The 11781-nt window shown below is 38.6% G+C and overlaps 1 protein-coding gene across 1 annotated transcript; it reads right to left on the bottom strand.

The window, feature by feature from the left end:
• Window positions 1–476: 476 nt before the first annotated feature.
• Window positions 477–11091, bottom strand: rtkn2 (rhotekin 2). Its single transcript, XM_032552694.1, has 12 exons — window positions 10903–11091; window positions 8800–8999; window positions 8548–8594; window positions 8346–8399; window positions 8133–8250; window positions 7656–7856; window positions 7095–7189; window positions 6019–6125; window positions 5789–5920; window positions 5168–5336; window positions 4472–4579; window positions 477–4147 (listed from the first exon to the last, which is right to left on the bottom strand). Exons 1-12 carry the CDS (start codon window positions 11035–11037, stop codon window positions 3414–3416), a joined length of 2100 nt encoding a protein of 699 aa, XP_032408585.1. The 5' UTR covers window positions 11038–11091; the 3' UTR covers window positions 477–3413.
• Between the last annotated feature and the right edge of the window lie 690 nt (window positions 11092–11781).

Raw genomic sequence — 11781 nt, forward strand, 5'->3', positions numbered from 1 at the left:
TTGTGTTGGTCCATCACACACACAAACCCAATAAAATAACAGAGTAAATGGTTATAAAGCAATAGAATGTGTAAAAGTACAAGCGTATAAATTCTTTTACAAAGCACTATAAAATGCAAGGCTCGTATCAACTGGTATGCAACACCAGTGTGTTAACATTATCCTATTTCTTTTTCCCCCTTAGTAAATGCAGTGTGAATGGCGTTTTATTATTGTGACAGCATTATTTGTCTGAGATTCCACCAGCTTTAATCTTCACAACAGGCCATTTCTGGGCTCACGGCCAGAAAAGCCTCTTCAGCATTTGCTGCATTGAGCAAATGCGCCAGTGCATGTAGCATTTCTATGGCGTGTGTACTGGGGTGCAATAAAAGCTGTGCTTTGACTTTTATTGCCACCCTCTGGTAAACTTTTAACATGAAAAAATATTCTGTAATACTTCCAGAGCTCAGTTTAAAAAAAAAAAGGCAGGCTCATTGGAGTGGAATGTAGGTCGTTTTATTGCAGATCAGCAGTAATTTTTTAAAAAAAAACAAACAAAGTTATAGCTTCCAAGACAACAGCGAGAAGCAATTGCACTTTCTGAGAAACGATATCTATGATCTAAATATAATTTTGTATCGCATGGAAACTATAAACTGCTAATGTAAGATTGATGTGTCTGTATACCTACTGATACAAAAAGAAGTATAAAAATGACATTTGTAAAGACACATTTCAGTCAAACAAGAATAAACTAATATTCACTTTTGTTATTGCAGTCATTATAGTTAAAAACTACTTTTTCAATTAGCTGTACTCCTTTACTACAACTATTTTTGATACAAGTAGCATTCCAGCACTCGCGCTGCCCGTGCAGCAAATTTTGTAAAAATAATGCAGAAATCTATCAGTCTGTCTTTTGTTCCAAAAAGTTTTGATTCTGAAGTAAAGACAAATCAAATAAAATGTTTTTCAAGAATGCACAGTACAGAAACCACCAGGTGATTCACAGTAAACATAAGATACATCTGGCAAATTGCTAAATAATGAACCGCATTCCCTTTTGCCTCCTAAAGCTTTAACCTTTCTGTATTATTTAAATGAATTTGCAGGATAACAGGAGAAAAAAATATAGCTTCTATAGCTTTCCCCCCCGTTCTGCCTCATGTTCTCAGGTAGTTTCAGCCATGTTTTGCACTCCGCATGTAATTACGACGTCCATTCTTCAACACAATGCCATTAAGTGGCTGGAATATTTAGGGGCTTGTAGTACTGGGCATTTTCAAAACAAGTGCACAAGGACATTCATTATTCAGGCCACTCAAAAGGCCCATTCATTCAATTATGTTCAGAGCATTTATTGGCTGCTATGTTAAATTATGTTAGACGTAGCCACTAAAAAACAAGGTTACTCTATTAAAGACCTCGAGGGGGGGGATAGAGAAGTCACATTACTAGCTTACAATTTGCCTTTCCTTAAAGTGAGCTGCAGTGGTCATAAAGTTGTCACAGTAAGTGGAGGACGTCAATAGCTCCAAAGGCACCGGCTTGTCCCCAGTCACCCAGATGGATCAACTTAAATTAAGTGCATTTGTGAAACTTTTCATGTTCTAGAGCTGAGGGAAAGCTTTCTATTTTAGTTCAACCGAAGCATGCCGTCTCACATGTGGGGTTAGCCACAAGAAAGAACAAAGTAAAGCAGTAGATCCATCAGTGCAGCACCTAAATGGCGGTGAGATTTAGGTGGTAATGTTATGACTCAGGACCCATACGGTGTGTTGTATTAGTAGATTGATCATTTGATGGTGTTTATATTAATGTTAGAATTCAGGAGTTTATTAGAAGCAATAATCAGTTATGTTTGACAATTTTTGTAAAGCTTTAACCCCACTGACAAATATCAGGCAGTTCTAGTTTCACTGTAAGAACTATAATATAGTTCCTACAGTGTAACTATACAATAGTCTTATATACTGCTGTATGTAATAACGCAACAGGAGTCACTGTCAATTATAATTTTACAGTTTCTTTTAGAACAAAACAGTTATGAGGTGAATTTTTTTTTAACCTTTTCCATGTTAGTGTTTAGAATAAATAGCCTTATTAAATGCAAGCAGCAATCTCTGCATATTCCTTACATAACGGTATTCTTTTCTTATTGCTGAGCATTTTAAAAGACCAACATCTTGCAAATTAGGCAAAGTTGACAGTTTAAAGTAAAACAAAAAGTGACTTGCGCGACCATCCGACTTTCTAGGAGCACAAATAAACCGCAGACTTGTCACTGAAAATGTAGCTTCATTTTAAATAGCTTCCGACATCTAATCTAGTTCTTCTGACCTCATTTTTAAACACTCCACATGAAACAAAAGTTGCCAAATTTTAGTCTTCTTCTCTGGTAAAAACTTCCTCACAAAAGGGTTTTGATGCTAGCGCCACCTAGTAATGTTCCAACAGTATTCACGCACTGATCGGAAAAAGTTTCAATTCCTGACAGCCACTTCCTGGTTAAACTAAAAAAATCCACCCATAAAAACAAAAAAAAATGCGTCTTTCCCCTTTATGCATCTTAATCTGTAGATTTGAATTCTTCAACAAATTTCAGATGTATACCTAACATTAATGACTACTTTTTTTTTTTTTTTACTCCATCAAACATTTTTATAAAAGTTTATCTGTTAATTCTAGTGAATACGGTATATAGTTTCAACGGTACACATTTAGTTCACCGTTAGTTTATAAAAGATAATCACATCATACGAAATAGTCTTAACTGAGATGCAACAAAAATGTCTGATTTTAATAATGCTACTTGAATCAGATAAAGTGGTTTTATCACAGTTATTTGTGCAAGTGATGAGCTTCAGACACACAATTTAAACAAATACATTTCTACCTGCCAGTTCACAAGCATGAGTCTTCACCTCCTCAGCTTTTCATTTGAACCAACCTTGGTGAAAGTTGATTTTGAAAACAATGTTGAGGTGAACAAGTTTGAATTTGTTGTAGATTTTCTCCAGTCCATCTAAACTCATTTTCACTATTACGTGGTGAAAAGCTGGGCCTTGGTTAGCAGGTAGCAATTTGTGGATCTCTGATAAGAAAACTTATTATATATCCACTCAGAACAGAAATGCGATAATGACAACAGATATTGTGTGGTTTCTTATCAACATGTCAGGATATTTAGTCAAATATTACTGGAGGTGCAGCTATATAATTTAACTCTGCATGTATAATTTTGGCCCTGTGTGAATTAGAGAAAACGTACAGTAAATTCAAAGTTTTGCACCCAATTCTTCCTCGAAAATCATTTCCGTTTTATTAATTTTAAGTCAAAGAACCGCTCGATACGACATTCATGCTGGTGATGAGGGTGTGTAAAACGTCTGGCTGGAAGTGAAAAGATTTTGGGAAAAACAGGGTTGAGATCACAAAGCTTTGAGATTCATCTTCTCTCTGAGCGACTTCCTCAGTTTGCTGCGTGGTGCAGGAATGGGCCCGGAACCGGGACCAGGACCGGGACCACTGTAGGCTCTGACAAACACATCATCAGCTGCATCCTCAGGCATCTGGACACTGTGGTTCTGGATGTCAAACTGCTGGAGCGGTTTGACATCCAGAGGCTGAGGCGGACCCTGCGGCTGCACGTCGAGGACGGCCAGTGGGGCGTTCTTCCGGCTTGGAGCCGCCGCGCCCCCGGCGTTGTTCCGCTGGAGCTGCTGGATGATGGCGGAGAACTTGACATCCAGCGAAGGCCGGCCTGTTTTGGACCTGACGGCTGGGCGGGAAGCGCACGCGCCGGTGTTCTCCTTCTCCTGGTTCGAAGGAAGAGGACGATGAAGCAGAGAGGGGGGCAGAGGGGGTCTGTCCAGACGGGTGGGGTTAGCGAAGGGCTTCACGTCAGAAGGAGGGGGCGGAGCGCGGCGCTTTTTGTTGCCCAGGGGCGTGGAGCCGGTGCTGGGGCTTGAACAGGGGGTGGAGGTTCTGCTCTGGGACAGAAGACTCTTCTCCACCACCACCGAGTGGGACCCATCGAACAGAGAGGACCAGTTAGGGGCCTCCCTCTCCTCCTCTTGCCCAATCAGAAAGCGGCCATCTGTCTCTTCGATTTTACTGTGGATTATGTCTGTGATGCTCTCAAACTTGTTGGGTGAATTTATACCTGCAGGAAATATTAAGTTAACTAACAACAAAGGAAATTTATAGATGAAACAACACTTTTTTTCTCTCTCTCTCTCTCTCCGTGTCTGATGTGCAAACAATATAACTGTCAAAGGATGTAGAAGCACACATTCCACTTTTCTCATTTGCATGTAAAAGGATTTCATTTGCATGCACCATCTTTGGAATGAAAACACATTTTGTGGAGTAATGGCACGTATTATCTTAAATGAAATACTTTTTTTTCTCCCCCCCTAAAAGCTGCAGCCAAATATCAGCTTCCCACCACCTCACTTCAGCGTCTAATTCAAATTATTGTACTCACTGAGGTCGTTGTAAACAGAGTCGGCCTGCTTGGCGAGGAAAAGCGATGGTTTCCGTGGTGATGCGACCTCAATTTTCATTAGGCGGTCGCAGCAGTGGAGCCACTGGCCTGGCCATAAATAAGGGCAGACATGACGGTTTCTATTCATTCAAGTGTCTGCAGTTTGTTCTTGTCCAGACGATCTAATCATGTTACCAACTTCATTCAGGGTTTCACCAACACAATATTTAACTATTTAACACTTTTTAAGACCAGCAACAGTGACATTTAAGACAGAAATGTGCAAAAGATAGCCGCATATTTTACGTAGTAGTAGTGCCGAGCTTTTTAACACAGAATGAACTGCATGGTTTGGTAGCAGAAGTGAGCCAGATAAGACGATAAGAACGTTGTACAGCCAACTGGCTTTACCCACTATAGGTGCAAAAATGCTAGCAGCTAGGTAGCAGTAGCCACAACTGCCTCGAGTCACAGAACACAATGCTTATTAGCATTTACCTGACAGAAAAGTCCCACGAGAAAAATAAAACTATACCAGATTACATAGTCCCGTCACGACAAAATTAAAGACCTGTCATTGGCGTACTAAAAGCCAACTTCCAATTCTGATGAATTTAAGACTTTTTAAGGCTGCGCAGACACCCTGTTATTTAAATACAAGCCCGTAAGTTTTTCCGCTCACATGAGCACACTCACTCTGGTCGTAGAGGTGTTGGTTCAGGCAGTCGATCCATTCCTCCAGCTCCTCCCTGGTGTCTGCTGTGAACACGACACTCTGAGATCCCTCGGGCGAAGGGTTGATGATGGACAAACTCTTGGATTTGCGGTCGCCTGACTGTTTGTCCAGCACACAAATGCGGGTCTCCTGCAGATACGACACATAACTTACAACAGGCTGAACCCCCCTCCCCCCATTTGACCATATGGTGATCAGAAAGAGGTATGAATACAGTACATAAAGAACTTCAAACTCAATACGTTTTCAAAATATGTTGAAGGTGTTTGCTGCATAATTATTCCACCCTAAAAAGGAGCAGTGCAAACGCATCAACGTCCCCCAGATATAATCTGACATTAATGGCTTTGATAAGTGAAGTATATGTAAGCATTTTACTCTGGTGGTAAAAGACAAAGCTGGGATTGCACACCAAGATTAATTCAGGGAAAAAACTGCAAACATGCTAATAGGATCTGAGTAATTAATGTAGGCATTTTACTTGGTTGAGAAATGTTAAGGGAAAAGCTGGAGAGAAGAAAAAAAATTGATTCTTTATCTTCTCTCCTTATATATATCTGTTTTATATTCCGCTCTCTCACATTATTGATTGGCACATTAAGAGTGGGCTGCACTTTAGCATCGATTTCTTCAGGGGTGAAGTAACAGGACAAAAAGCCGGCGCTCAGCAGACAGTAGAGATTGCAGCAGCGGTTCACCCCCTGCACACTTTGCTGGAAATCAACAGAGCAACAAAAACAGAATGATTGCACAATCCAGGCCAGAACTCAACTCCTACTACGTGACGTAACAGTGAAAGTCGTCAACGCACCTTCTGACTCAGATAGCCGCTCATGGCGCTCTGCGTCATGCAGGCCGGCTGCGCCACTAAGCGGCAGCACAGGTTGCCGTACAGAGGAAGCCAGGATGACCACTCGGCTGTGAGGATGAGGGAAAAAAAAAGAAACACAAGAAAATATTAAAGTTCAGAACTGTTGGTCAAAACTTACAGAATAGAAATAACGACACAGATTAGATCTCATTATAATTACTACAATATCATATGATCTGTTCCTGTAATGCCGTCTCATTTAATAACAGGAATTCAAACACTTTTTCAGATTTTATGAAGTTACAAACAGAAATTTTACTATACATCATTAAAAGGTCTCAGTTAGCTTCTGGTGTATGTGACTTCTTCATGATGCACTTTGCTCGATAGTATTCTCTAACAAACCTCTGAGGAATTTGCAGAACATCTCAATTCATAATGACATTACTGTATACTACGCTCAGAAAATTGTATTAATCAGGTGACTTTTGGAGGCAACTGTTTGCACTGGATTTATCTAACATTAAAAGTGTACAAGGATCCAAAGACATATGGTTCTAAATAAGTTTACTTTTTTTACACATCTGAAAAGTGTGGCGTGCGTGCACCATTTTCATTTCGACTGCACAAGACAGCATTGGGTCGGTCAGTTTAATAAATTTCCAATATACCTCAATGTCTGCGGCTGTAAAATGACCAAATTTTCAAGTGTTTTAATACTTTTTCAGGCCTTGGCATGTTTGGTTGTGGAGCCATCACTCTTGAGTGTATCTGCAATACTCATGTGCCTTGAAATTCCCCCTTGGGGGTAAATAAAGTTAGCTGAACTTAACTGACTTGAATTGAAGCAAAATAAAGAAAAATCCTAAGCACTAACTTAACAACTCAAAAGGAAAGAAAAGAAAAAACCTCAACTACATGTTCTTACTTGTACATTAAGTTTTCAGTTCTGCTAGTGTTACTAAAATGATGAATGAATAATCTATCATTATCGTGACATTTATTCAATTTATGAGCTGGAGACAGTAAACTCTTCATAGGCCATAAATAACAAAGTGTGTATCTTTGCTTCTTACCGCCTTGGTAGACAATGAGGGAGTGAGACTGAAAGCTGCTATCAGCATCAGGCAGACCGAGTGTTGTGCAGGCCAGCAGGCTGTATTTGGCTCCCCTGGTTGAGGACAGGCACAAATATAGAGCACTCTTCAAACGTGCTGACCGTTTCTTTTAAAAGAAAAACACTTTATCCTACCAGTCAAGTTCTATAAACAAATTTTAGTAAACTTTTCACCCTCAGATCAACACAAGATTAATGTAGGAACATTCCAGGACAAACATTTGATCCCATTTATTGCCATAAAACAGTCTATGGATATCTGAAGGTTAAATATAGACTACCACACCTATTTATTTAAGCCTTATTTGGATATTTGGAGTGATCTGTTGAAAAATCCCATACAAGGCATTCAGATTTGTACAGAGATGCAGAGTCAAAACAGCCAAAATATATATATATATATATATATATATATATATATATATATATATATATATATATATATATATATATATATATATATATAAAAGAGAAACCCCAAGAGACGGTGCAGGATTTGTTAGATAATACAAACACATACAAAGGTATTGGGTTGTCCAGCAGGAAGGTGTCAGGATCTGGAGTGTCCAGCAGGGAGCAGAGCTTCTTTCCAGAGCTCCTTCCAAAGGAGTTACGCAGCTTCTTTGCAAGTTTCTTTGGTGTGTTTGGTAAAGTGAGCTCTTCCTCCATGGAACAGCTCCACAGCTCCACCTTCAGTTCAAACTGGGGAACTACATCTTTGCTACAAAGAAAGAATCTCAGTCAAATTAAAATATATAAAGTATGTAGATGCACACAACAAACACTGGAAAATGATTAAAAATAGTGTGGTTAGTAATGCCGTCAAATGATATGTCAGTGAATATTAAAAAAAAAAAATTGTATCTGGAAAGAAAAAAAAAATATTGTGTAATATTTTGAAATTCAGTTTCCACAAACATCGTTTAAAACAAAAACAAATAAGTGTTTGTTTTCGGAGTGTATGAATGGGAAAATGAAATATGCAAAACATATTTACAAGACAGTGAGTCCCTCAAAGCAGATGTCAGTGACAGATCTGTCTGCCACGACCATTTCAGTGTCAAACACCTCAGAGCCAATCTGCATCAGGCAGAACACCGCCACCCGACGGGAGCCTACCGAACACAGAGGAGGTGCAGCATGTGTTAGTACAGAAAGTATCTAAGAACAGACAAAATGAAAAGATATTAAACGCAGTGGGTGAACATACTTCCTCTATTACTAAAATGGTCTGAATCCCTCCAAATCAAAGGAAAACGCAGGCCTACATAAAAGAAAAAGGGAAAAAAGTGGAAGTTTACTCTGAAGAGCTCTCAGCTAACATGAAAATGTAAAACAAACGGTAAAAATTGAATATCCGGCTGGACAAATATTCTTTTACGCCACAAATGTTTACAAAAAAATAGTCTTACCAGTAACTGCAACCGTCCCAGGACATGGTGAACGACCCTCTGCGAGTCTGTGAAGCAGAGGCAGCACGTAAATCAACACCTTCTTTTTAGATGTGAAAACGTCACATCTATTTTTGGCGTTAATCATCTTCCTCCAGAATTTGCTTCCTCAAAGTTAAGATCTGTATTTCCTAATAATCTGCATTGGGAGCGTACAACTTATGTTCTTACACATCTCTTACGTGATGGCGTAGCTTTCGCCAAACTCTTTACCTTCTTTCTGCTCCCACCCTGTCCCGCTCCCCTTCTTCCCGCTGCAGCTGGGCGAGGTAGGCCTTGATCCTGGCGTTGCAGGTCAGCAGGTTCTTGGAAGCGTTGAGGACTTGCTCCCTTTTACTGCAAGCCAGCAGCAGCTTGTACGCCCCCTCGCGCATTCTCGTCTCAAACTGAACCTTCTCTTCTATGTTTGTACTCTTGATGGACAGAATGAATTACATTTAAGAAATGCACAATGAGGATGTAACACACGTGGACACGGTGGCTAACGATGAATTAAAGTTGACGACGAATGACCCAGGCTTTGTTAAAGACTTTAACAACCCACATACACTAAAGGTCATATGACATGTTAATCTTTTTGTAGGAAAAAAAGAGCTCTCGAAGTTTGACAAGAAATGACATCAACAGAATAATACAAGCTTTCTTTATGGCTTTGCTTGTCTCTCAGCCACAATTATTAGACTGTTAAAACAATAAAAATCTTATAATGTTAGACTTTTTTGAGAAATCTGAAGAAATCATCTTTTTTTTAGCCAATTTTAAATAAAGCTACCCATTTTTCCCCCCCAATCCTTTTATTTAGGGATGCACGATATTTCGGCATCAATATCAGAATCGGTTAACGTTAATCACTTTTTGACTGATATTGACAACTGATGTTTATTTACATCTTTGAAGCAATTCCCCTGAAAGAAGCAATAATATTTGCAAAAACATAGATGTAAGAGAATGTAAATTAAGACAACATGAAATCTGGACCTACAAAAGACTTCATCTAATAAAAAATGGATTTGATATTGGTTATCTGGCATCAAGCAACTCTTCAGTGCTTCCAAAGATAAAAAATAAAAAGTAGCACTCAAAGCAAACATCTCTCAATTAAGAGCAACTCAATCTACAACTGGCGCATGCAGGAAGAATTAGGTGGTTTCTAAAGATGAGCATATAAACCACACATGGGATTAGTAGAGATAGTGATGAAATATTAGGTCTACCAACAATGGAGTACTGGTGATCTCTGAGAAAAACTCTAGAGGACTCTTGTTAAAATTGAAAACTTATATTTTGTTTTAGTTTGATGACAGGGTGCTTATTGATTATGATTAAGATATAAACACTCAGCTATTGTTTACAAGAACCCAGAAATCATCATTCTCCATGTAGGAACCAGTTTTAAAGTCCCTACACTGGCTCCCTGTAGCTCAAAGAATAGACTTTAAAATACTGTTGTTAGTTTATAAATCACTGAACGGCTTAGCACCACAATACATCAAAGATCTGCTGTTGTTGTATCAACCTTCCAGACCTCTCAGGTCTTCCGGTTCTGGTTCTGCTCTGCATCCCCAGAACCAGAACCAAACGAGGAGAAGCAGCTTTCAGCATCTATGCACCACAAATTTGGAACAAACTTCCAGAAAACTGTAAAACAGCTGAAACACTGACTTCTTTTAAATCTCAACTAAAAACCAACCTGTTTAGAATTGTATTTGAAATGTAATCAATTACAAATTTATTGATGGAACTTGACTTAATGCTGTGTTTTGATTATTGATTCTATGTTGCATTGTGTTTCTGTGTTTGTAATGATGTAAAGCACTTTGAAATGCCTTTGCTGCTGAAATGTGCTATACAAATAAAATTTGATTGATTGATTTGATTGATAGGAAGTGAAATTTGCACCTGTAGCTTCTTGGAAATCTGTCGTATGCGCAACAAATTAACGTCCTCTATTATCTGCAGGGTGTCTTTCAGAAGACTTGGGCGTCGTTTCATGCATTTAGGCTAAAATCAGACCAGTTCGAACTGTATTACAGAGAAATGAAGGCAAAATAGACATAACGCAGAGCACTTGTGGAAGCCAATGCTTCCTTCAAGAACAAAGTTCGAGAAATAAAGAACAATATTGTTTAAAGTTAAACATTTTTTATGAAAAGGGGAATGTTATTAGAATAGTGCAATAGAAACCCGCATATGTCGGCTCCATTGTGCTAGCATTATTGGACTTTGCACCCCTCCGGGCATCGAGTCACTTGTTAATATAATTCACACCCTGACGACATACATAAGACAGCCGTGTCTCTGTCTCTTCAAACTTACCTCTTTTTGTAGGAAGAAAAAGCTTTCACGCATTTTCTTTCGCTTAATCTCCATGGCCATGGCAGAACCAGCAGATAACACCGATTTGGAGCTGCCGTGTCGTCTGGACGTTTGAAAATCCCGCTTGTCCTCCATGTTTTCTGTCTATTCGCTACTCAAAACACGAAACTACGCATTCCTGCTCAGATTCCTAACGCCCCTTTCCAACGGACCTGGGTTGGCTCGATTTATCCTACCTAATCTACCGGACTAAACATAACAAAAAGTCGGGGTGTGAAATTGTAAAAGGTTAATCTCTGAGATTAATCTAAAGAATTTAAAATACTTAGTAAAATAAATTACAGATAATAATTTGAACACTGTTTCAGGTTTAAAATAAAACTCAAATTAAAAACATGTCAATTTTTTCCTACGGCTCGTCCCCATGTAGAAACTTAACACGCTTACGTTGACAAAGAAGAAACGTCATTACGTCAGAGCATCTGACAAAAACAACAGGATTTTGAATTTTTTTAAAACGATATTATCATTTCGGAAATTCCACGTTCATAAAATGAAATGGCAAAGTAAGAAACGAAACTCCACGCCCTAGTTTTCTTTGTAACTGTATTAAGAGAGTGACGGAAATTCAAACTTAAAAGAAAGAAAAAGACAACATTGTGGAATTGTAGAAATATTTTTATGTTACTGTAGGTTTTGTTATCTACTGGTTTGCTTTGATTTCATTTTATTTCCATGTTTTTAAAAGAGAGAAAAAATGGAAAAACAAAAACGTTTGTATTTCTGTTCAGGCACCCAGTTCTGCATCCAATTATTATTATTATTATTATTATTATTATTATTATTATTATTATTATTATTATGTTTTTATATTGCCAT

This window comes from Xiphophorus hellerii, chromosome 22, assembly GCF_003331165.1.
Source record: "Xiphophorus hellerii strain 12219 chromosome 22, Xiphophorus_hellerii-4.1, whole genome shotgun sequence".
Taxonomy (NCBI): Eukaryota; Metazoa; Chordata; class Actinopteri; order Cyprinodontiformes; family Poeciliidae; genus Xiphophorus; species Xiphophorus hellerii.